This window comes from Struthio camelus, chromosome 3, assembly GCF_040807025.1.
Source record: "Struthio camelus isolate bStrCam1 chromosome 3, bStrCam1.hap1, whole genome shotgun sequence".
Lineage (NCBI taxonomy): Eukaryota > Metazoa > Chordata > Aves > Struthioniformes > Struthionidae > Struthio > Struthio camelus.
This window is the reverse complement of record NC_090944.1, coordinates 2,661,297-2,682,055: the sequence shown is the minus strand read 5'-3', so window position 1 is coordinate 2,682,055 and position 20,759 is coordinate 2,661,297. Positions and strand designations below refer to the sequence as shown.

Here is a 20,759-nt window from a genome sequence, read left to right as displayed (position 1 = left end):
GGTGCAGAGGGGATCTGGGCATTGTGTTGGGGGTGCTGGACTTGTCATAGTGGTGCTGAGGGGATCTGGGCTTGTGTTAGGGGTGCTGGGCGTGTTGTGCCAGTGCGGAGGGGATCTGGGGCTTGTATTGGAGGTGTTGGGCCTGTTATGGGGGTGCAGAGGGGATCTGGGCTGTGTGTTTGTTGTGTTGGGCTTGTGGGAGTGCAGAGGGCATCTGGGCTTGTCATGGGGGTGCTGAGGGGATCTGGACCTTCTTGTGGGGGTGCTGAGGGAATATGGGGCTTGTTTTGAGGTGCTGGGCTTGTCATGCAGGCTGCTGGGCTTTTTGTGGAAGTGCAGAGGGGAGCTGGGCGATGTGTTGGAGTTGCTGGGCCTTGTTTTGGGGGTGCTGAGGGGATGTGGGCCTTGTGTCAGGGGAGCTGGTCTTGTAATGGGTTTGCTGAGGGGATATGGGCCTTGTTTTGGGGTTCTGAGGGGATCTGGGGCATTGTGTTGGGGGTGCAGGGCTTGTGGTAGGGGTGCTGAGGGGATCGGGGCATTGTGTTGGGGGTGCTGGGCTTGGGGTAGGGGTGCTGGGGGGATCTGGCCATTGCGTTGGGGGTGCAGAGGGAATCTGGGCGTTGTGGTGGGGCTGCTGAGGTGATCCGGGGCATTGTTTTGGAGGTGCGGGGCTTGTAGTGGGGGTGCTGAGGGGATCTGGCCATGTTTTCGAGGTGCGGGGCCTTTTTTTCCGTGGTGTAGAGGAGATCTGGGCATTGTGTTGGGGGTGCTGGGCTTGTGGTGGGGGTGCTGAGGGGATCTGGGGCTTGTATTGGAGGTGTTGGGCCTGTTATGGGGGTGCAGAGGGGATCTGGGCTGTGTGTTTGTTGTGTTGAGCTTGTGGGAGTGTTGAGGGGATCTGGGCTTGTTTTTGAGGTGTTGGGCTTGTGTTGCGGGGGCTGGGCTTGTTTTGGGGGTGCAGAGGGGAGCTGGGCATTGTGTTGGAGGTGCTGGGCCTAGTTTTGGGGGATCTGGGTGTTGTGTTGGGGGTGCGAGGCTTGTTTTCGGGCTGCTCAGTGGAGCTGGGTGTTGTGTTGGGGGTGCTGGTCTTGTCATGAGGGTACTGAAGGGGATCTGGGCGTTGTGTTGGGGGTGCTGGGCTTGTTGTGGGGGTGCTGAGGGGATCTGGGCTGTGTGTTTGTTGTGTTGAGCTTGTGGGAGTGCAGAGGGCATCTGGGCTTGTCATGGGGGTGCTGAGGGGATTTGGACCTTCTTGTGGGGGTGCTGAGGGAATATGGGGCTTGTTTTGAGGTGCTGGGCTTGTCATGCAGGCTGCTGGGCTTTTTGTGGAAGTGCAGAGGGGAGCTGGGCGATGTGTTGGAGTTGCTGGGCCTTGTTTTGGGGGTGCTGAGGGGATGTGGGCCTTGTGTCGGGGGAGCTGGTCTTGTAATGGGTTTGCTGAGGGGATGTGGGCCTTGTTTTGGGGTTCTGAGGGGATCTGGGGCATTGTGTTGGGGGTGCAGGGCTTGTGGTAGGGGTGCTGAGGGGATCGGGGCATTGTGTTGGGGGTGCTGGGCTTGGGGTAGGGGTGCTGGGGGGATCTGGCCATTGCGTTGGGGGTGCAGAGGGAATCTGGGCGTTGTGGTGGGGCTGCTGAGGTGATCCGGGGCATTGTTTTGGAGGTGCGGGGCTTGTAGTGGGGGTGCTGAGGGGATCTGGCCATGTTTTCGAGGTGCGGGGCCTTTTTTTCCGTGGTGTAGAGGAGATCTGGGCATTGTGTTGGGGGTGCTGGGCTTGTGGTGGGGGTGCGGAGGGGATCTGGGGCTTGTATTGGAGGTGTTGGGCCTGTTATGGGGGTGCAGAGGGGATCTGGGCTGTGTGTTTGTTGTGTTGAGCTTGTGGGAGTGTTGAGGGGATCTGGGCTTGTTTTTGAGGTGTTGGGCTTGTGTTGCGGGGGCTGGGCTTGTTTTGGGGGTGCAGAGGGGAGCTGGGCATTGTGTTGGAGGTGCTGGGCCTAGTTTTGGGGGATCTGGGTGTTGTGTTGGGGGTGCGAGGCTTGTTTTCGGGCTGCTCAGTGGAGCTGGGTGTTGTGTTGGGGGTGCTGGTCTTGTCATGAGGGTACTGAACGGGATCTGGGCGTTGTGTTGGGGGTGCTGGGCTTGTTGTGGGGGTGCTGAGGGGATCTGGGCTGTGTGTTTGTTGTGTTGGGCTTTGTTGTGGGGGTGCAGAGGGGATCTGGGCATTGTTTTTGAGGTGCTGGACTTGTCATAGTGGTGCTGAGGGGATCTGGGCTTGTGTTAGGGGTGCTGGGCGTGTTGTGTGAGTGCGGAGGGGATCTGGGGCTTGTATTGGAGGTGTTGGGCCTGTTATGGGGGTGCAGAGGGGATCTGGGCTGTGTGTTTGTTGTGTTGGGCTTGTGGGAGTGCAGAGGGGATCTGGGCTTGTCATGGGGGTGCTGAGGGGATCCGGACCTTCTTGTGGGGGTGCTGAGGGAATATGGGGCTTGTTTTGAGGTGCTGGGCTTGTCATGCAGGCTGCTGGGCTTTTTGTGGAAGTGCAGAGGGGAGCTGGGCGTTGTGTTGGAGTTGCTGGGCTTTGTTTTAGGGGTGCTGAGGGGATCTGGGCATTGTTTTTGAAGTGCTGGGCTTTGTTGTGGGGGTGCAGAGGGGATCTGGGCATTGTGTTGGGGGTGCTGGACTTGTCATAGTGGTGCTGAGGGGATCTGGGCTTGTGTTAGGGGTGCTGGGCGTGTTGTGCCAGTGCGGAGGGGATCTGGGGCTTGTATTGGAGGTGTTGGGCCTGTTATGGGGGTGCAGAGGGGATCTGGGCTGTGTGTTTGTTGTGTTGGGCTTGTGGGAGTGCAGAGGGCATCTGGGCTTGTCATGGGGGTGCTGAGGGGATCTGGACCTTCTTGTGGGGGTGCTGAGGGAATATGGGGCTTGTTTTGAGGTGCTGGGCTTGTCATGCAGGCTGCTGGGCTTTTTGTGGAAGTGCAGAGGGGAGCTGGGCGTTGTGTTGGAGTTGCTGGGCCTTGTTTTGGGGGTGCTGAGGGGATGTGGGCCTTGTGTCGGGGGAGCTGGTCTTGTAATGGGTTTGCTGAGGGGATGTGGGCCTTGTTTTGGGGTTCTGAGGGGATCTGGGCATTGTGTTGGGGGTGCAGGGCTTGTGGTGGGGGTGCAGAGGGGATCTGGGCGTTGTGGTGGGGGTGCTGAGGAGATCGGGGCCTTGTATTGGGGGTAGTGAGGGGATCAGGGGCTTGTTTTTGAGGTGCTGGATGTGTTTTGGGAGTGCAGAGGGGATCAGGGCCTTGAGGTGGGGGTGCTGAGGGGATCTGGGCGTTGTGTTGGGGGTGCTGGGCTTGTGGTGGGGGTGCTGAGGAGAGCTAGGTCTTGCACTGGGGGTGCTGGGCTTGTTGTGGGAGTGCTGGGCTAGTGGTGGGTGTGCAGAGGGGATCTGGGTCTTGTTGTGGGGGTGTCGGGCTTGTCATGGGGGTACTGAGGGGTCTGAGCCTTGTCTTGGGAGTGCTGGGCCTTGTGTTGGGGCTGCTGAGGGGATCTGGGCAGTGTGTTTGTTGCTTTGGGCGTGTGGGAGTGCTGAGGGGATCTGGGGCTTGTTTTGGAGGTGTCGGGCTTGTCATGGGAGTACTGAGGGGTCTGGGCCTTGTCTTGGGAGGGCTGGGCCTTGTGTTGGGGGTGCAGAGGAGATCTGGGCCGTGTGTTTGTTGTGTTTGGCTTGGGGGAGTGCTGAGGGGGTCTGGGGCTTGTGTTGGGAGTGCGGGGCTTGTGGTGGGGGTCTGAGGGGATCTGTGCTTGTTTTCGAGGTGCTGGGCTTGTCATGCAGGCTGCTGGGCTTTTTGTGGAAGTGCAGAGGGGAGCTGGGCATTGTGTTGGAGTTGCTGGGCCTTGTTTTGGGGGTGCTGACGGGATGTGGGCCTTGTGTCAGGGGAGCTGGTCTTGTAATGGGTTTGCTGAGGGGATCTGGGCCCTGTTTTGGGGTTGCTGAGGGGATCTGGGACATTGTGTTGGGGGTGCTGGGCTTGTGGTAGGGGTGCTGAGGGGATCTGTACTTTGTTTTCGAGGTGCTGGGCCTTTTTTCCGTGGTGCAGAGGAAATCTGGGCATTGTGTTGGGGGTGCTGGGCTTGTGGTGGGGGTGCAGAGGGGATCTGGGCTTTGTGTTGGGGGTGCTGAGGAGATCGGGGCCTTGTATTGCGGGTACTGAGGGGATCAGGGGCTTGTTTTTGAGGTGCTGGATGTGTTTTGGGAGTGCAGAGCGGATCAGGGCCTTGTGGTGGGGGTGCTGAGGGGATCTGGGCGTTGTGGTGGGGGTGCTGAGGAGAGCTAGGTCTTGCACTGGGGGTGCTGGGCTTGTTGTGGGAGTGCTGGGCCTTGTTTTGGGAGTGCAGATGGGATCAGGGCCTTGTTTTGGGGGTGCGGAGGGGATCTGGGCCGTGTGTTTGTTGTGTGGGGCGTGTGGGAGTGCTGAGGGGAATTGGGGCTTGTCGTGGGGGTGCTGAGGGGATCAGGGCATGGTGTCAGAGGTGCTGGGCTTGTCGTAGGGGTACTGAGGGGTCTGGGCCTTGTCTTGGGAGTGCTGGGCCTTGTGTTGGGGGTGCTGAGGGGATGTGAGCCTTGTGTCGGGGGAGCTGGTCTTGTAATGGGTTTGCTGAGGGGATCTGGGCCTTGTTTTGGGGTTGCTGAGGGGATCTGGGCCTTGTTTTGGGGTTGCTGAGGGGATCTGGGGCTTGTTTTCGAGGTGCTGGGCTTGTCATGCAGGCTGCTGGGCTTTTTGTGGAAGTGCAGAGGGGAGCTGGGCGTTGTGTTGGAGCTGCTAGGCCTTGTTTTTGGGGTGCTGAGGGGATCTGGTCCTTGTTTTGAGGTTGTTGATGGGATCGGGGCATTTTGTTGGGGGTGCTGGGCTTGTGGTAGGGGTGCTGAGGGGATCTGGGCATTGCGTTGGGGGTGCAGGGCTTGTGGTGGGGTTGCTGAGGGGATCGGGACGTTGTTTTCGAGGTGCTGGGCTTGTAGTCGGGGTGCTGAGGGGATCTGGCCTTGTTTTCGACGTGCTGGGCCTTTTTTCCGTGGCGCAGAGGAGATCTGGGCATTGTGTTGGGGGTGCTGGGCCTTGTGTTCTGCTTGCAGCAGCGATCTGGAGCTGTCATGGGGGTGCTTAGGGGATCTGGGCTTGTATTTCGGGTGCTGGGTCTTTTTTTAGTGGGGGTGCGGAGGGGATCTGGGCATTGTTTTGGAGGTCTTGGGCTTGTCCTGGGTGTACTGAGTGGTCAGGGCCTTGTATTGCGGGTGCTGGGCTTGTTGTGTGGATGTGTTGTGTGCTGGGGTTGCTGTGTGTATCTGGGCTGTGTGCTTGTTGTGTTGGGCTTTTGGGAGTACTGAGGGCATCTGGGGCATGTATTGGAGATGCTGGGCTTGACCTGGGGGTTGTAGAGGGGATCTGGGCCTTGTCTTGGAAAATCTGGGCGTTGTGTTGGGGGTGCTGGGCTTACTGGGGTGCTGAGGGGATCTGGGCGTTGTTGTGGGGGTGTTGGGCTTTGTTTTGGGGTTTCCGAGCGGATCTGTGCGTTGTGTTGGGGGTGCTGGGCTTGTCGTGGGGGTGCTGGGGGGATCTGGGCCTTGTATTTGGGGTGCTGGGTATGACCTGGGGTTTGTAGAGGGGATCTGGGCCTTGTTCCGGGGAGATCTGGGCGGTGTGTTGGGGGTGCTGAGGGGTTCTGGGCGTTGTGTTCGGGGTGCTGGGCTTATTGGCGTCCTGAGGGGATCTGGGCGTTGTGTTGGGAGTGCAGAGACTGTGTCGCTGGCTCCTTGAAAGCCTCAACTGCAGCCTCTTGAATGGGGCTACTCACCCCCCGGCAGGCAGCCCGCACGCCCTCCACCACTGCGCATGCCACGGCTCATGCAGCTTCCTGATTGTTCCTGTCTCCACGTCTGGAGGCCTCCGCAGATGCTTGGAGCTGCAGCTCACCTGGGTCACAACAAGGCACGAGGCTTGTGGCCGCTCCTCTTGCCCACAGCCCCTTGGCAGCACACGCAGCGACACAGTCACAGCTCTGCCTTCCCCTCTGAGTGGCATGCCACCACACCTCTGCCTCAGCACTCCTGCCTAGCTGAGAGCCACCAGAGCCACTGCCAGGGGCTGCTGTTGGCCAGGCAAGAGCCAGCACTACCCGGGCATCTTCCATAGGCAGCATGGGGGCACTCGCATGCTGCCCAATGTCTCTTTGCTCCACCTGGGAGGCAGAAAGCAGGTGACAACCCTCCCTCAGGGCTCCCTTTTGCCCCTGAGCAGGCACCCCTGCGCCAGGCAGGCCCCAAAGGCACCCAGCCTTGCCGCACAGAGGGGCCCTGCAGACACACCTGCACTGGGCGCCTGGGCTGTGTCTCAGCACCAGGCAGCCTTTTGGGCAGCTCTGCAGCAGCCTTTCCATTTACCCTGGCCCTCCCTAAGCCTCCCTATTGCCTGCTCTTCAGCACTCCCAACACCCATCCCCTCCTTGGCCTCTGCACCTCAGCCACACCATGAGCACCTCTCTGCCTCTGGGCTCCATCCTGCCCTCAGTCTCCCCAGGGCCACGCCGCAGCTGCAAGGCCCACAGGCACACATTCAGGGAGCCCCCCGCATCACGGTCTCTCGCACAGCCTGATGCCCTGCAGCCAAGGCCTCTGCCTACCCTGCCTCCTGCCTTGCTCCACACTCCTCCTCCGCTTCCTTGTGCACCACACAGGCTGCTGCAAGAAGAGGCACACAGAGTGAGCAAGGGCAGCTCCTCTGCCAAGCCTTGCCTGCGCCAGAGGCACGTGGGTGCCGGCAGTGGCGGCGATTTCTTGCTGCGACCAGCTGCACAGTGCCGCACTCACTCTTGCATGCGGTTGCTCACCTCCAGCCTCCTCCTTCCTCTCTCTCTGCCTCATTGTCCTCGACAGAGCTCTCGCACTAGTGCAGCACGAGTGTGCTGCTGGCTCTTTTGCATGAGCAGCAGCCCCTTGCTTCTTCTCAGGCCAGCCCTTGCTCTCCACCTCTTGCCGCCTCTGCGCCTGCTCCGTCCCCCACTTGCCTCTCACCTGCCCTTCTGCAGCAGCCCAAGATGATGCCTTCGAGCCTCCGATGCGCCAGCAGCGCCCCACCAGCAATCTCGCAGGCCCTGTCCCGTTGGGTACCTGAGGGCCGAGGCAGCTTGCACCTTATGCCCAGTTTGCCCTCTGGGCCTCTGGAGGCTTCTGCACGATGCACTGGCGATGTCTCACGTGCGCCGGCCACTCTTTGTGTGCAACTTTTGGGAGGCAGTCCAGCAGCTCATGGCCTTCATCGCTCACCAGCACCGCCTGGTTGTCAGCACAACGGAGCCGGCTCTGCCTGTGCAGTGCAGATGTTGCTGTTGCCCTCTTCTCAGCACCCCCCCACCACAATCCTCTCTTGGCCTCGGCAGCTCAGCACGGCCATGCCCGCCTCTCTGCCTCTGGGCTGCATCCTGCTCTGCCCCGGCCTGCGCCTCCCCCCGCTCCTGCGGCACCTGCCCAGGCCACAGGCACACACTAGTGCCCTCCCCATTCCAGCACCTGCCGCAGGGGCAGACCTCTGCAGCCAAGGCCTCCCCTTGCCCTGCCTCCCGCCTCTCTGCCCCCAAAACACCCCCAGCGCCCCCAACCCCCAGATCCCCCCCGCACCCCCCACAACCCCCAGATCCCCTCAGCAGGGACAGACAAGGCTTCACTCCCCGCCCCACGCTGCCATCCACAACCCGCCAATCAGGACACAGCTAACACTCCCACACCCACCAATCAGGAGGCTCCTACCGCAGCTGTTGCTCCGGCACCTTCTAGAAGCTTCCCCGGGCCAGCAGGGAGTGAGGAAATGCCCAGAGAAAACGGGCTCCGGAGAAAAGGAGTAATGGAGCCACAACCAGCTGCTCGGGGGGAGAGGGCATCCCACCCCCTGCCCCTGCGCCTGACTCCGTGACCCCCGAGTGAAAATTAATCAGGAACGCCCCAAGGAAATGGCGGGGGGGGGGGTGAGGGGAAAGGGGGAGCTGCTGAAAAACAAAGAACAGCCAAACCCCAACCCAGCCTCCTTCCCATGGGTAAATAAATAAAACCCACAGTGTGTAAGTAAATAAATGACCCCTATGGGTGATTGCTTGTGGGGGAGGAAGAAGAAAAAGACAAAAAAAAAAACTGCTGGAAAAAAACCTGGAGAGTTTCAAGGCTGTAAAAAACTTCCTCAGGAAATACATTTTAAAAACCTGCACACAAGCTGCTCAAATATGGGCAACCACCACCCTCCATCTGCCAAAAGACAGGGAGAAAAAAAAAAGAAATAGTTGCAAATCAGAAAGGAAATGTGCCACCCCCCCCCCCCCAAAAAAAAGTGAAAATGTGGGGAATCCTTTCCCCCTTGCCCCTCCAAGAGCCGCTCCAATAACAAATGGCGATGGAGAAGGCTGCGGTGGAGGCTGCTGCGTTTCTGGCTGGCGTGGCGAGAGCTGTCTGTGGCAGGAAATCCAGCCGGACCGCCCCGGTACGGCCTCCTGGGCGCTGCTTGCCAGATGGCTTCTCCCCTTGGTGCCACGACGAGTGCCCACGTCTTGGGCAGCTCCTGGGACGAGGACGTGCCGCTTGTCCCCCCACCCCACTGTCTCCAGCACCAGGAGAGAGCCTGACTAGCGTTGCAGCCGCTCTGCTGCTTTTCACACCTTGTATGCGCCCTGGCCCCCAATACAACGCCCAGATCCCCTCAGGAACGCCCAACACAAGGCCCAGATCCCCTCAGCACCCCCACAACAAAGCCCAGAACTCCAAAAACAAGGCCCAGCACCCCAAAACAAGGCCCAGCACTCCCAAACATAAGGCCCAGATCCCGTTCAGCACCCCCATGACAAGCCCCGCACCCCCAATACAAGGCCCAGATCCCCTCAGGACTCCCAAAACAAGGCCCAGCACCCGTAAAACAACACCTAGCTCTCCTCAGCACACCCACGACAAGCCCAGCTCTCCCCAATACAAGGCCCAGATCCCCTCAGGACTCCCAAAACAAGCCCCAGCACCCCTAAAACAACACCTAGCTCTCCTCAGCACACCCACAACAAGCCCAGCTCTCCCCAATACAAGGCCCAGATCCCCTCAGCACTCGTACAACAAGCCCAGCACCCCCAACACAAGGCCCAGATCCCCTCAGCACCACCATAAGCCCAGCCCCCCTACAAAATGCCCAGATCTCCTCAGCACCCACAACACAAGCCCCGCACCCCCAACATATCCCCTCAGCACCCCCACAGCAAGGCCCAGCACCCCCAAAACAATGCCCAGATCGCCTCAGCACGTGCAAAACAAGACCCACCACTCACAAAACAAGGCCAAGATCCCCTCAGCTCTACTAACACAAGGCCCAGATCCCCTCACCACCCCCAAAAAAAGACACAGATCCCATCAGAACCCCCAACACAAAGCCCAGCACTCCCAATACAAGGCCCAAATCCCCTCAACGTCCCCATGACAAGACCAGCATTTCCAATAAAAGCCCCAGATACCCTCAGCGCTCCTAAAACCAGGCCCAGATCCCCTCCGCACCCCCCAAAAAAGCCCCGCACCTCCAACACAATGCCCAGCACCCCCAAAAGCAATGCCCAGCACCCCAAAAACACAGCCCAGATCCCCTCAGCACCCCAACGACAAGACCAGCACCCCTAAAACAAGACCCAGCACCCCCAGAAAAAGGCCCCGATACTCTCAGGACACCCAACACAAGGCCTAGATCCCCTAAGCACCACGACAAGCCCGGTACCCACAACACAATGCCCAGATCCCCTCAGCACCCTCATGAAAAGTCCAGCACCCCCAATACAAGGCCCAGATATCTCCAGCACTCCCAAAACAATGCCTAGGTCCCCTCAGCACCCCAAAACAAGCCTAGCTCTCCCAAAACAAGTCCCAGCACCCCCAAAACAACGCCCTGACTACTCAGGACCCCCACAACAGGCCCTGCACCCCAAACACAAGGCCCACGTCCCCTCTCCACCCCCACGACAAGCCCAGAACCCCCAACACAACGCCCAGATCCCCTCAGCACCCCCATGACAAGCCCAGCACCAGGAGAGACCGTGACTAGCGTTGCAGCCGCTCTGCTGCTTTTCACACCTTGTATGCACCCTGGCCCTCATCCCACATTGCTTCAATCTCTGCGCGTCTGTGGCAGGAGCCGTGCAAATCTCTATGTGCACCAGCTGAGCCAGGAGGGAGAGGTGGCCCTCTTGGGACAACAGCCTCCAGTCCTGCCCGTGCAGACGAGCGTACTGGACCTGACTTGCCACAGGAGAGTGCGACCAGCTCTTGCCAGGCTCAGCAGGAGACGCCTGCACTCTGCAGCAAGGCTTCGTAAGGGGGCTTCAGGCCTGGCTCCTGCGGAAGACCTTCCCAAAGGCACCTGGCACTTTCTCTCCCCACAACCTCCCCGCCAGCACCCGCACGATGCTTCCCACATACAAGGAGAACGTCAGGAAGCGAGAGCAGGCAACAGGCCCCTTTTACTGCTTGTTGCTGGTACAGAGCTATGAACGTGGGAACATGTGTTACAGACAGAGCAGAGCCACAGGATCAAACACAAGAGAGAGACTTGGTGAAGGGTGACATTCCGTGACGTGTTTGTTCCCGAGGCCATCAGATGAGGGGATCCTATCAGTCCAGTTGGACTTTAAAATCACAGACTTCAGCAAAGACTCTGCTTCATGGAGTCCAGAAGTTGAACACTCTCCAGAAGTGAACCCACTTATGGAGAGGAGAAGAAAATCACAGATGTGATGTACAGGCCATGGTATTATCTAGGTGTGTATCTTGCTGCTTCTGCTGTTGGCTATTGTTTGGGTTCTTTGCAGAAGGCTAGCCCTTGAGGTGATTGTATACATGTTTCCCAGAGTAAGACTAGCAACTGAAATACAAAGGGATGAAATGAAATGCAGCTTCCAGCAGCAATGATCTCTTGGACTGCTGGCAAGGGATGCCAATACATTCAGGCCATTGCCATTGCAGACCGTTTTGGCGCTGGGAGATGCTATGTGGAGGGGATAGCTGTTCCAGCTCAGAGATCACATCTGTCTTTGGGCACTTTTCCCCTTCTGGAGGGGTTGCTCCTTTGCCCTCCAATTGTGCACAGCAATCTTGTTGCAATTGTGAGCGGAAACGGCACACAAGCCATTTGCAGCATGCCTGCGGGGAGCTTTCTGGGGTGAAATGGGAATGGGGCTCCCTGTGTGCGTGGCCAGTGGCAACCAAGCTGTAATTTGGGGAGTAGTCACTCAATGTGCAAAACCTTTCCTTAGCTCCAAAACCAGATTGCTAGCTGTACGTTCTAACCATTCCCTCAACTGGTTTAAATCAACTAGGTGAACCAACCCCATGCCAATCCATAGGACCTATAACATTGGAACACTACATGAGCACATTACAGGCGATTGTGGGAGGTGTGTGATGGGCTCGACCATCGACGGGAACCAATTCTGAGAAGAAAGGAAAAGAAAACTTCTGGGATGTGAGTGTTAAAATTTTAGCCTTAACATTTCACAGAATCACAGGCTCAGAGAATGGTGGAGGTTGGAAGGGACCTCCGGAGATCCTGGAGTCCAACGCCCCTGCTCAGCCAGGGTCCTCTGGAGCATATTGCCCAGGATTGGGCCAGGCGGCTTTTGAATATCTCCAGGGAAGGAGACTCCACAACCTCTCTGGGCAACCTGGTCGAGTGCTCCGTAACCCTCTCCGCACCCCCCAAAAAAGGCCTAGATTTCCTCAACACCCCCATGACAAGGCCCAGCACCGCCAAAGCAACGCCCAGATCCCCTCAGTACCCCGAAAACAAGGCCCAGATCCCCTAAGCACCCTGAAAACAAGCCTAGTTCTCCCAAAACAACGCCCACCACCCCCAACACAACACCATGACCACTCAGGACCCCCACGACAAGCCCAGCACCCCCAACACAAGGCCCACGTCCTCTAAGCACCCCCAAAACAAGACCCAGATCCCCTCTCCACCCCCATAACAAGCCCAGCAAACCCTACACAATGCCCAGCACCCCCAACACAATGCCCTGATCCCCTCAGCACCCCCATGACAAGCCCAGCACTCCCAAAACAAGGCCCAGCACCCCAAAAACAAGGCCCTGATCCCCTCTCCACCCCCACAACAAACCCAGCACCCCCAACACAAGGCCCACCTCCTCTAAGCACCCCCACAACAACACCCAAATCCCCTCAGCACCCCCAACACAATGCCCAGATCCCCTCTGCACCTCAAAACAAGGCCCAGCACCCCAAAAACAAGGCCCTGATCCCCTCTCCACCCCCACAACAAACCCAGCACCCCCAACACAAGGCCCACCTCCTCTAAGCACCCCCACAACAACACCCAAATCCCCTCAGCACCCCCAACACAATGCCCAGATCCCCTCTGCACCTCAAAACAAAGACCAGCACCCCAAAAACAAGGCCCTGATCCCTTCTGCACCCCCACGACAAGTCCAGCACCCCCAACACAAGGCCCACCTCCTCTAAGCACCCCCACAACAACACCCAGATCCCCTCTGCACCCCCAACACAAGCTCCAGATCCCCTCTGCACCTCAAAACAAAGACCAGCACCCCCAACACAAGGACCAACTCCCCTCTGCACCCCCCACGACAAGACCAGCACCCCCAACACAACGCCCCACTCCCCCCTGCACCCCCGCCACAAGCCCAGCACCAGCAGACACCCTGACCAGAAGGCTAGCCCGCGAGTTTATTGTAGACATGTTTTGGGAAGTACGACTAGCATCTGAAATACAAAGGGATGAAATGAAATGCAGCTTCCAGCAGCAATGATCTCTTGCACTGCCTGCAAGGGATGCCATGGGAAATGCATCCTTTGGCAAGAAGCATTTTATTTCTTCCTCTCTGTTTGGCTCTTGCTTGAAATGTTCCAGCAGAGTGGTCTCACTAGGGAGGTTTATGTTTGGTTCTGCAGGAGGAGGTGCACTGGAAGATACTTTGTAGAGCCATTGTTTCCAGAGGCTAGCCAAGTGTTGCCTCAGCTTTTCTTCATGCAGCTCTTCCTTCTTTAGCGACAAAGCCACCAGTTGCCTTCTCTTGACAAGCTCGTGTTCACATTCTGGCTTCTTCTGATGCCCTTTGCTCGGATTCTTCTCCCGTTCAATGAACTCGGCAGACTTTCTCTGTGTCTCTTCCACAAGTGCTTCTCTCAGATCTTGCGGTTGATTTTCAATGCTTGCTTTCCGCTGAATCAAAAGCCCACTGGCGTCATCTTCCCTGAAATACGGTTCCAAGTCTTTCCAGAGGGTCTCATATTTATCTTGCACTTCCTCCATAAGGCTTCTTCGGGTCACATGCGGAACGTCTCCCTTTCTAATCCGATTGTTCCGTTTCATTTGCAAGTCTAGGATGTGGCTCCCCAGCTGCCAGGTCCACTGGCTGTCGGTTGTTCCTAAGCTGTTGTCTGCGGCAACTTCCCGAGTGTTTTGGAAAGGGAAAACAAACTTTTCATTCAGCAGAGCCTTCCACAAGTCACTCATACGAACTTTCAAGCTCGAGAGCCTTAAAATAGTGCCCTGCGATCCCTTCTTGGCAGCTTGGAGAATTGTGCTCTTTAACTGCTGCATGTGCTGGCTGTGTGTGGGGTTGGGTGGGGCCATGGGTGGGATTCCTTGCCACCCAGAGGTGAGCAAAGTAGTGACTGTGGGTGTTCACATCAAAGCGGATGACATCGCTGAAGCAGGTGACATGGCAGAACGCCTGCTGGGCGGCTGGGCGGCTGTCCCTGCCATTTCCTCCAGCTTTTCCTGCAGGCGTCTTTGTGCTTGCATGTTTTGTTCCTGGGCACTTATTTCTCCAACATTGTGGTGCACAAAGCAGCAGCTTGGCGAAAGATTGACTTGCTTCATCCGGAGAAAAGCCTGCCCAGCTAGCTGAAGGACATCTTGCATGTCTCCAGGATTTTCTCCCAAGATATTGATCAGAGTCATGTTGCCAATGCCAATGCCAAAGGTGGCTAGCTCATTGTCATCATTAAGTGACTGCTTATTGGCCACCTCCATGGCACAAAGTCCTCCCGTGTCAACAATCAGCCTGTAATCAAAGTCCACGGCCTCTTGGGGTTTCTCGTCCACCTGAAGCAGCTGCATAAACGCTCCCCGCGTGCCTCTCCCCGCACTGACGTTCCACTGCAGACCAAACATGGCATTCAGCAGGCTTGACTTCCCCGGGCTCTGGATGCCAAGCACTGAGAGAACAAACGCTCTTCTCTCCCCTAGCTTCTCAATTTGTCAAAGATTGCCCCAAGCCATTGTCACGGTACAGACGAAGCATCACCATCCACCACTTCAAGGGCATACCCTGAAACCATCAGATCGACTGCCACTTCAGGTAGTTTGCAAAAACATTCATCTTTTGAGTTCAAGGATTCTAGAGCTTCACGAATCTGCCCTACTTCTCTCAAAAGACGCTTGAGACCAATGGATGAATCATTGACTGCATTGGAGAGGGCTTCTAACTTATTCATCAATGCTGTTTTCAGACTGGTTTTTTCCTTGCTTTTCTTTATTTCCAGGATTTGATACCTTCACTGATGATACTCTTTCTGAAGTTCCTCCAAGTGCTCAGAGGACAGGTCATCCCTAAAGACCTTCCTCCACTGCAGCAAGTATTTCTTGGTGTCTCTTGCCTGTGCCTGGAGAAAAGCGAGGACTGATTTCATCAGCTGCTTGAGGGGGAACGCTCTGTCGAGTTGCTTTCTTCGTCCTGCACACTTCTCTGGCTCAGTTTGGCTCCCATGATGTTCTATGTTCTTGTTCCTCTTTTCCTGCAAGCGGGGGAGCTCTTTCTCCTTTTTACACCATGGGTACCATAGTTGTCCTTGAAGAGGCAGTAGCTGTGACTTGATCTCAAACACAATTTCTCCTTTGTCAAGAATCCCACCAAGGTTCTTGCCTTTGCTTTGGCTCTCACACACTCTTCTGCCTCTTTAGCCACAATAAATCCATGTTGGCGAGCTGTGTCCTGACAAGCATCAAGCCTTAAAAGGTTGTTTCACCTTGCTAGCAGGTCTCTGATTGTTTTTACCAGCTCCTCTACTAATTCTGCTGTGTTTCTGTTCTGGATACCTCTTTTTACATTCTGGCTAGATCGGCCACATGCAACATTCTCTTCTTCAGTGAAAAGACAAATCAAAGGCTTTTGAGACTGCCCCAGGTCACGTACAATGTTCATGCCTTTCTTGTCACTCTGGTCAGACTCAGCTAACTGAGAGCCTCCTTCACAGAAGAGATCTGCTGTAAAAACGGCAATTGTTGTTCATGACCTCTAGCATCTCCATGCAGGTTACAAAAAGCAACACAGCCGTCAAAAGTGTCATCAGCACTGCCACTGGCACAGGACCAAGAGATCTGCACAACACCTGTCATTAGAAGACAGCCTTTGGTGCTGCCTTTGCAATGTCGGTGGAAGAAAGTGTCGTGTTTGTGTTTAGTCGGCAGAGCATTCAGGAGCTGAGCCTTGGAAGAGGAAGGAGAACTCCCGATCCGTATGAAGGACACAATGAGTGTGTCTGCCTGATCAATCGGTTTGTTTTTGTGCCTCTGAATTGTGGTCTGCTCCTCTTAACTGTGGTCTGCTTTCCCAATTGTTCCGTCCCTTTCCAGCTCTTTTTAACTTGGCTGAGGGAACTCTCTTGGTGCGGTGCATGGATTTGGTAGCAGGAGGGGGAGCGCCAAGTGGCACAAAGCGAGGTTTGTTGAAATGTACTGGCTCGTGAAATCAGGGGCACCATGAAACATCGCCACCTGGAGGTCCATGGCATGTGTGTGTGTCAGACCTGCTTTAACAGAGGCATCCCCTTCTTCACGCTCAGCATTGAAAAACTCACTGTCAATATCTGAGGCACTATCTGAGCACTCAGTGCCAAGGCTTGTTGCATTCGGAGTGCTCAGAACGCCTTCTTTTGCTTTGCCATGCTCCTGGCAACCCAGATACCTTCCACGGTAGTCCAGCATCAGCAGCTTGTGCCGAAAATGGAAGGGGTATTCACTGCCAATCCTGGGCTGGCGGTCACACAGGGCAGTCTTGTGGATAACCTGAAGATCTGCCCTCCCCCTTTTCCTTGCGTAGCAATTTTCTAGTCCCGGGTGTTTGATCAAGTGGAAGACCTCTTGGCCTCTGGAACGCTCATTCCTTTTAGGATCCTCCGACTGTTCTGCTGAGGGTGATGGCTTGGATGAATCTTTCTGCTCAGCCCCCTGACCGATATCAATTCTCCCCCGTTTTAGAACTTCTTTCTGCAGATCACTGTTGGAGGCTACATAGTCTCCATTCACAGGGGAATTCAGATCTTGCTCCAGAGCGCCCCCAGGATCACATCCACCGCACTTTCTAAGGATCTCACGGACTTCTTCTGACAGCCAGTTTCCTATGTGATGGTTCATCTGAGCTAAGCATTTAAACTTCTGTTCAGGAGACATGTTTTTGCATGTTGCTGCTCTACTCAGCCCTGTCAGGAGCAGGAATGCCTGAGTTCGGGGAACGGCTGGCTTCCTAAGACTCAGGGAGCATTCCTGCGCCGCCTTCTTTTCACTTCACATGGTGTTTCACTCTCACCTCCCGCAGAGTCTTGCTCAGAGGTTTATTGACGCTGGCCCGGAGGTGGCAAAGGCGTCTAGCTCCGCGGGTGCTGGTTACTGGCACCTCTGCCCAGGCGCGGAGCCTGCTGCTGGCCCCAATCAGCTGGCCCTTGCCTGGCGCCTCCTGAGCACTCGCCGTGGCCCTCGCAGGAAGGAGGCGCATCTGCGGAGGCCCTTGCGCAGCCCTCTGAAGGCGCCTGCAGGGCAGGCTGGGCAGGCTGGGCAGAGCAGGCAGGCCAGGGCCGCTGTGCAGCCGGTGGCTGCAGCGGGAGGGGAGGGCGCCTCTGGTGGTGGGCTCCAGAGCTGCATGGTGGGCCAGCGCTGCAGGGAGGTGGCACACGCTGGCTCCTCGTCCTCTTCCTCCTCGGACTGCTCGGGGGGCGAAAGTGGCCGCACTGTGCCTTCCCCTGCCAGCGGGACGGGTGCCCAGGCACAGTGCAGGATGGACCGGCGCGGGATGTGGGCTGGCCAGTCGAGGTGTGGGGCTTTGGGGAGGCAGTCCAGCAGCTCGTGTCCTTCCTCGCTCAGCAACACAGTCTGGTTGCGCCCAAAGCGGACCCGCCTGCGTGGTGGGGATGGCGGGAGGGCTGTGGGCACAAGCAGCTCACCCAGCACTCCTGCAGGTGTTGGGGGAGCGTCCAGCAGGATGGAGGCTGGTGGCAGTGGGAGAGGGCCATCCAACTTCCATCCATCCGTGTCTGGCTCCGAGGTCGGCAGGAGGTGACAAGGGGACAAGATGTCCTCGCTTGTGAGCCTGGGAGGGAGAAAGGAGGTGAGGAGGCTGCCTTGGGTGCCCCAGGGGGAAGCCCTGGTTGCGTCGGCAGACGCCAAAGGGTGCCAGGGTGCGGGCGGAGGGGGCGCTGGGGCCAGGGCTGCAGCAGTGGGCAAGGAGCAAAGGGGCTTCCCAGTTGGTGAGCAGCAGGCATGCGGCATGTCCTGGGCATCCCGCGCGTCGACCCCAGCCCTAGCCATGCCATGCCCTGCTCTTTGGGGGGCCCAGGCCAGGCGCAGGTCTGTGGCTCTGGGCTGCATCAGGCTCTTGCCTGCGGTGGGCCTGGCCAGGGCTGTGGGGCAGCCCCCCTGCAGGCCAGGCCTCCGCTTACCCTGCCTGCCGGCTGGCTGCACAGTCCTGCGTCTCCACCGTGGGCAGGAAGGAGGCTGCTGGAAGAGGAGGCAGAGAGGCAGTGAGCGAGGGCAGCCCGTCGGCGGAGCCCCAGCTGGGGCCGAGGGCGGTGGGCGCTGGCGGCGCTGGGCTGTCTTGGCCGGGAGGCGCTGCCGAGCGCGCCTACGCTCTGGGCCGGGGCTGCTCACCTCCGGGCTCGTCCACGCTGCCGTTGCCCAGGCTGCCAGCACTGCCGCGAGGCCCCTGCACAGCCCAAGAGAGCGCTGCCTTAGTGGCGAGCATCCAAGCTGCGCCAAGAGGCGCCCTGCTCGCGGAAGGGCTGCGCGGGGCACGCAGAGCTGAGGCTGGAGGCAGGCTTGCGCGCAGCACCGTCAGGCTGCCCTTGCTGCAGGTGCTGCCGCGGCCTCAGCCCTCTCGCTGCCCGCGCCAGCTCGGGGCCATGCCCAGGCTGACTCCTACCTTGGGCCAGGGCCTTTTCCCCGCCGGCACCAACACCACCGCTATGCACAGGATCGTGAAGACGTTGACGACCGAGGGCATGTGGGCCAGGCACACCACAAAGAGGCTCAGCACCACAAACTCGCCCACGACGCTCAGCCTCCGAGGCTCCATGCCGCCACCGGAAGCGCGCCGCGAGCGTGCAGCCTGCTCAGCGCTCCGCCTCCACGTCCTGCTCCAAGAGTGCCACCCAAAACACAGCACCCACCTCTGAGCACGCCGCCCCTTGCAGCCACCCTCCCCCTCCCCGACCAAGGCAGACCAGCAGCCTCCAAAGCCCTGCTCCCCACCGCCCCTCCAACGCCCCTCCACCAACCTCCCCCGACCCTGACCGCTCTGCTCTGCGGCTCACCCTGTGCACGCTCCTCCGCACCCCAAGATCGACAGCGTCAATCTGCCACCAGGAGAAGAGCCAAAGGCCGCCGAGAGCAACTCTGCAAAAAGCAGGGCATGGTGCCCTCACTCCGTCGGCCTTGCCTGGCTGCCCGCTCCCGCCGCTGCTTTCCCACGTGTGACGCGGGGACACCGGGTGGTGAGCAGCAAGGGCGCAGAATGGTGCCCGAGCGTGGCTGGGCTTCGCGGCGGGGACGTTTGCCTGATTGTGGCACTTGTGCCCACCGAGGGAGCGTGCAGCGGGTGGTGGGCGCTGGGGGGGCGACAAAGCCAGGGAGAGCGCCCCGAGGGGAGGAGAGACTGCAGAGAGACGGAAGGAGCCAGCTCTTACCCCGCTGCCTCGCTCCTTCGCCCCAGCTCAACACCACGCTCTCCACCTGCTCGCGCACTCGCTCGCACACTCGCTCGCTCGCTCGCTCGCAGGCAAAGTGACAGCGGCACTTCCCCCAGCCCCACCTCCAGAAAGACCCCGGCATTGTGATGCCATGGTGACATCACTTCCACACACCTGGTCTGCCAGGGCACCCCCAGGCCCCACCTGACGCTGCTCTCACCCAAACCCCAACAAGGCGCAGCCCACCAAGGCCAGCCCCAACACAGCTCCCGCCAGCACAAAGCCCAACCAAAGTCCAGAGTTGTCCCTGACAAGCCCATGCCGAGCCCGTGGCTCGTTCTTCCTTTGGGCACTTTTCCCCTTCTGGACGGGTTGCTGCTGTGCCCTCCAATTGTGCACAGCAATCTTGTTGCAATTGTGAGCGGAAACAGCACACAAGCCATTTGCAGCATGCCTGCGGGGAGCTTTCTGGCGTGAGGCTCCAACTGGCAGAAGCTGCTCCTGCTTCTCTAGACTTTGTATAGGCAGCTTCCTTGTTATCCTCAAGCACAAGGCAACAGTGACTTGCTACAAGACTGGAGCAAAGGGCAGGGACAAACCGATTTCTTCTAACCCACTGGGTCCCATTGAGGACTTGAGGGCGATGGAAGTGAACACTGTGGTCCCCATCAGGAGCACGTATTGTGTCTGTGCAAAGAGCGCTGCACAACGGGCATTGCTTCCAGCAGCCGTGCAGCCCTTCAACTCCGATTGTATGAGGTTTCCAGTTCCAAGCTTTCAGATGAGGCATGGAAAATGCCTGTTTCAGGTTTGCTAGCACAGGGGCCAGAGCTTTACTCATTGCCTCCTCCAGGAGCTCTAGCTCCTTTCTTTCTTGATGCTCAATGCTTTTCAGATGACTTCTGGGAAGTTCAGAATTAGCTCCAAGTCTGCTCCCAAATTCCTCTAGCCACAGGGAGACATTGCCACAGTTCTCTTGGACAACTGGAGTTGTAGGCGCAAAGCTAGCAGCAGCAACAAGAGTCTGGAATGAATTCAGGGAAACATGGAACAAGTTCTTCAGCCTTGAATTGTTCTTGTCTAAGCAATAGTTGTTAACACACTTTTCAACAAAACCTTCTAAAACATGTTGGGGGAAATGAATGTGCTGCCTGAACTTCTCACAATTCTCTTCCTCCGCAAGAGAGAGGAGAATAGCCGTTTCTAGTTGAGATCGATGGCCATTGAAAGCTGGAGAGTTAGAGCTCCTTTCCCAGGCTATATCAAGAGCAGTCTTCACAGACACTGCCTGTCAAAGAGCTCCTGAAAGCTCGTCACATAAAAAAAATCAGCAACTGCTGTGATAGAGGGCACTGCTTGGCAGGACATGTGGAAACTTGTGAAGAAGTCTTCTCTCTGGCCCCGCAGGTAGAAAGTGGGGTCGTTTGCTCTTGTGAAAGCCTTCTGCATCTTTGCCAAGCTTTCTGCTGCCACTTTGCCTAGAGACACTGCTGAATGTCTTCTGTATCCATGAGTGAAGACATATGCGGAGTTCCTGGCTGCCGAGTCCACCTGTTTTCCTATTTCATGCAGTCTGTCATGAATGCAACTTTGGTTGTCATGCATTGGCTCCTGTTCCTTTGTGTCGATGGGGAGGCTGATGAGCTGTGTGATGCGGTCGTGAAGCTGCTCCGTTCTGGTAATAGCGCAGCTGCGCAAAGGCTTTTTCCTGAAGGGCAGTGCTCCCTTCAGGACCACCTGCTTGGAAATAGCTTCGATTGGGCAGGTCTCTC

At 57.7% G+C, this 20,759-nt stretch overlaps 1 protein-coding gene across 1 annotated transcript in view; it reads right to left on the bottom strand.

Moving 5' to 3' along the window:
- The window catches only part of LOC138066503 (otoferlin-like), a 109,850-nt gene extending 102,947 nt beyond the window's left edge, over positions 1-6,903 (bottom strand). The window contains 2 exon segments of the mRNA XM_068936371.1: positions 6,663-6,720; positions 6,870-6,903. Of these exon segments, the coding sequence (XP_068792472.1) occupies positions 6,663-6,720; positions 6,870-6,903 (92 nt within the window).
- Positions 6,904-20,759: the final 13,856 nt, after the last annotated feature.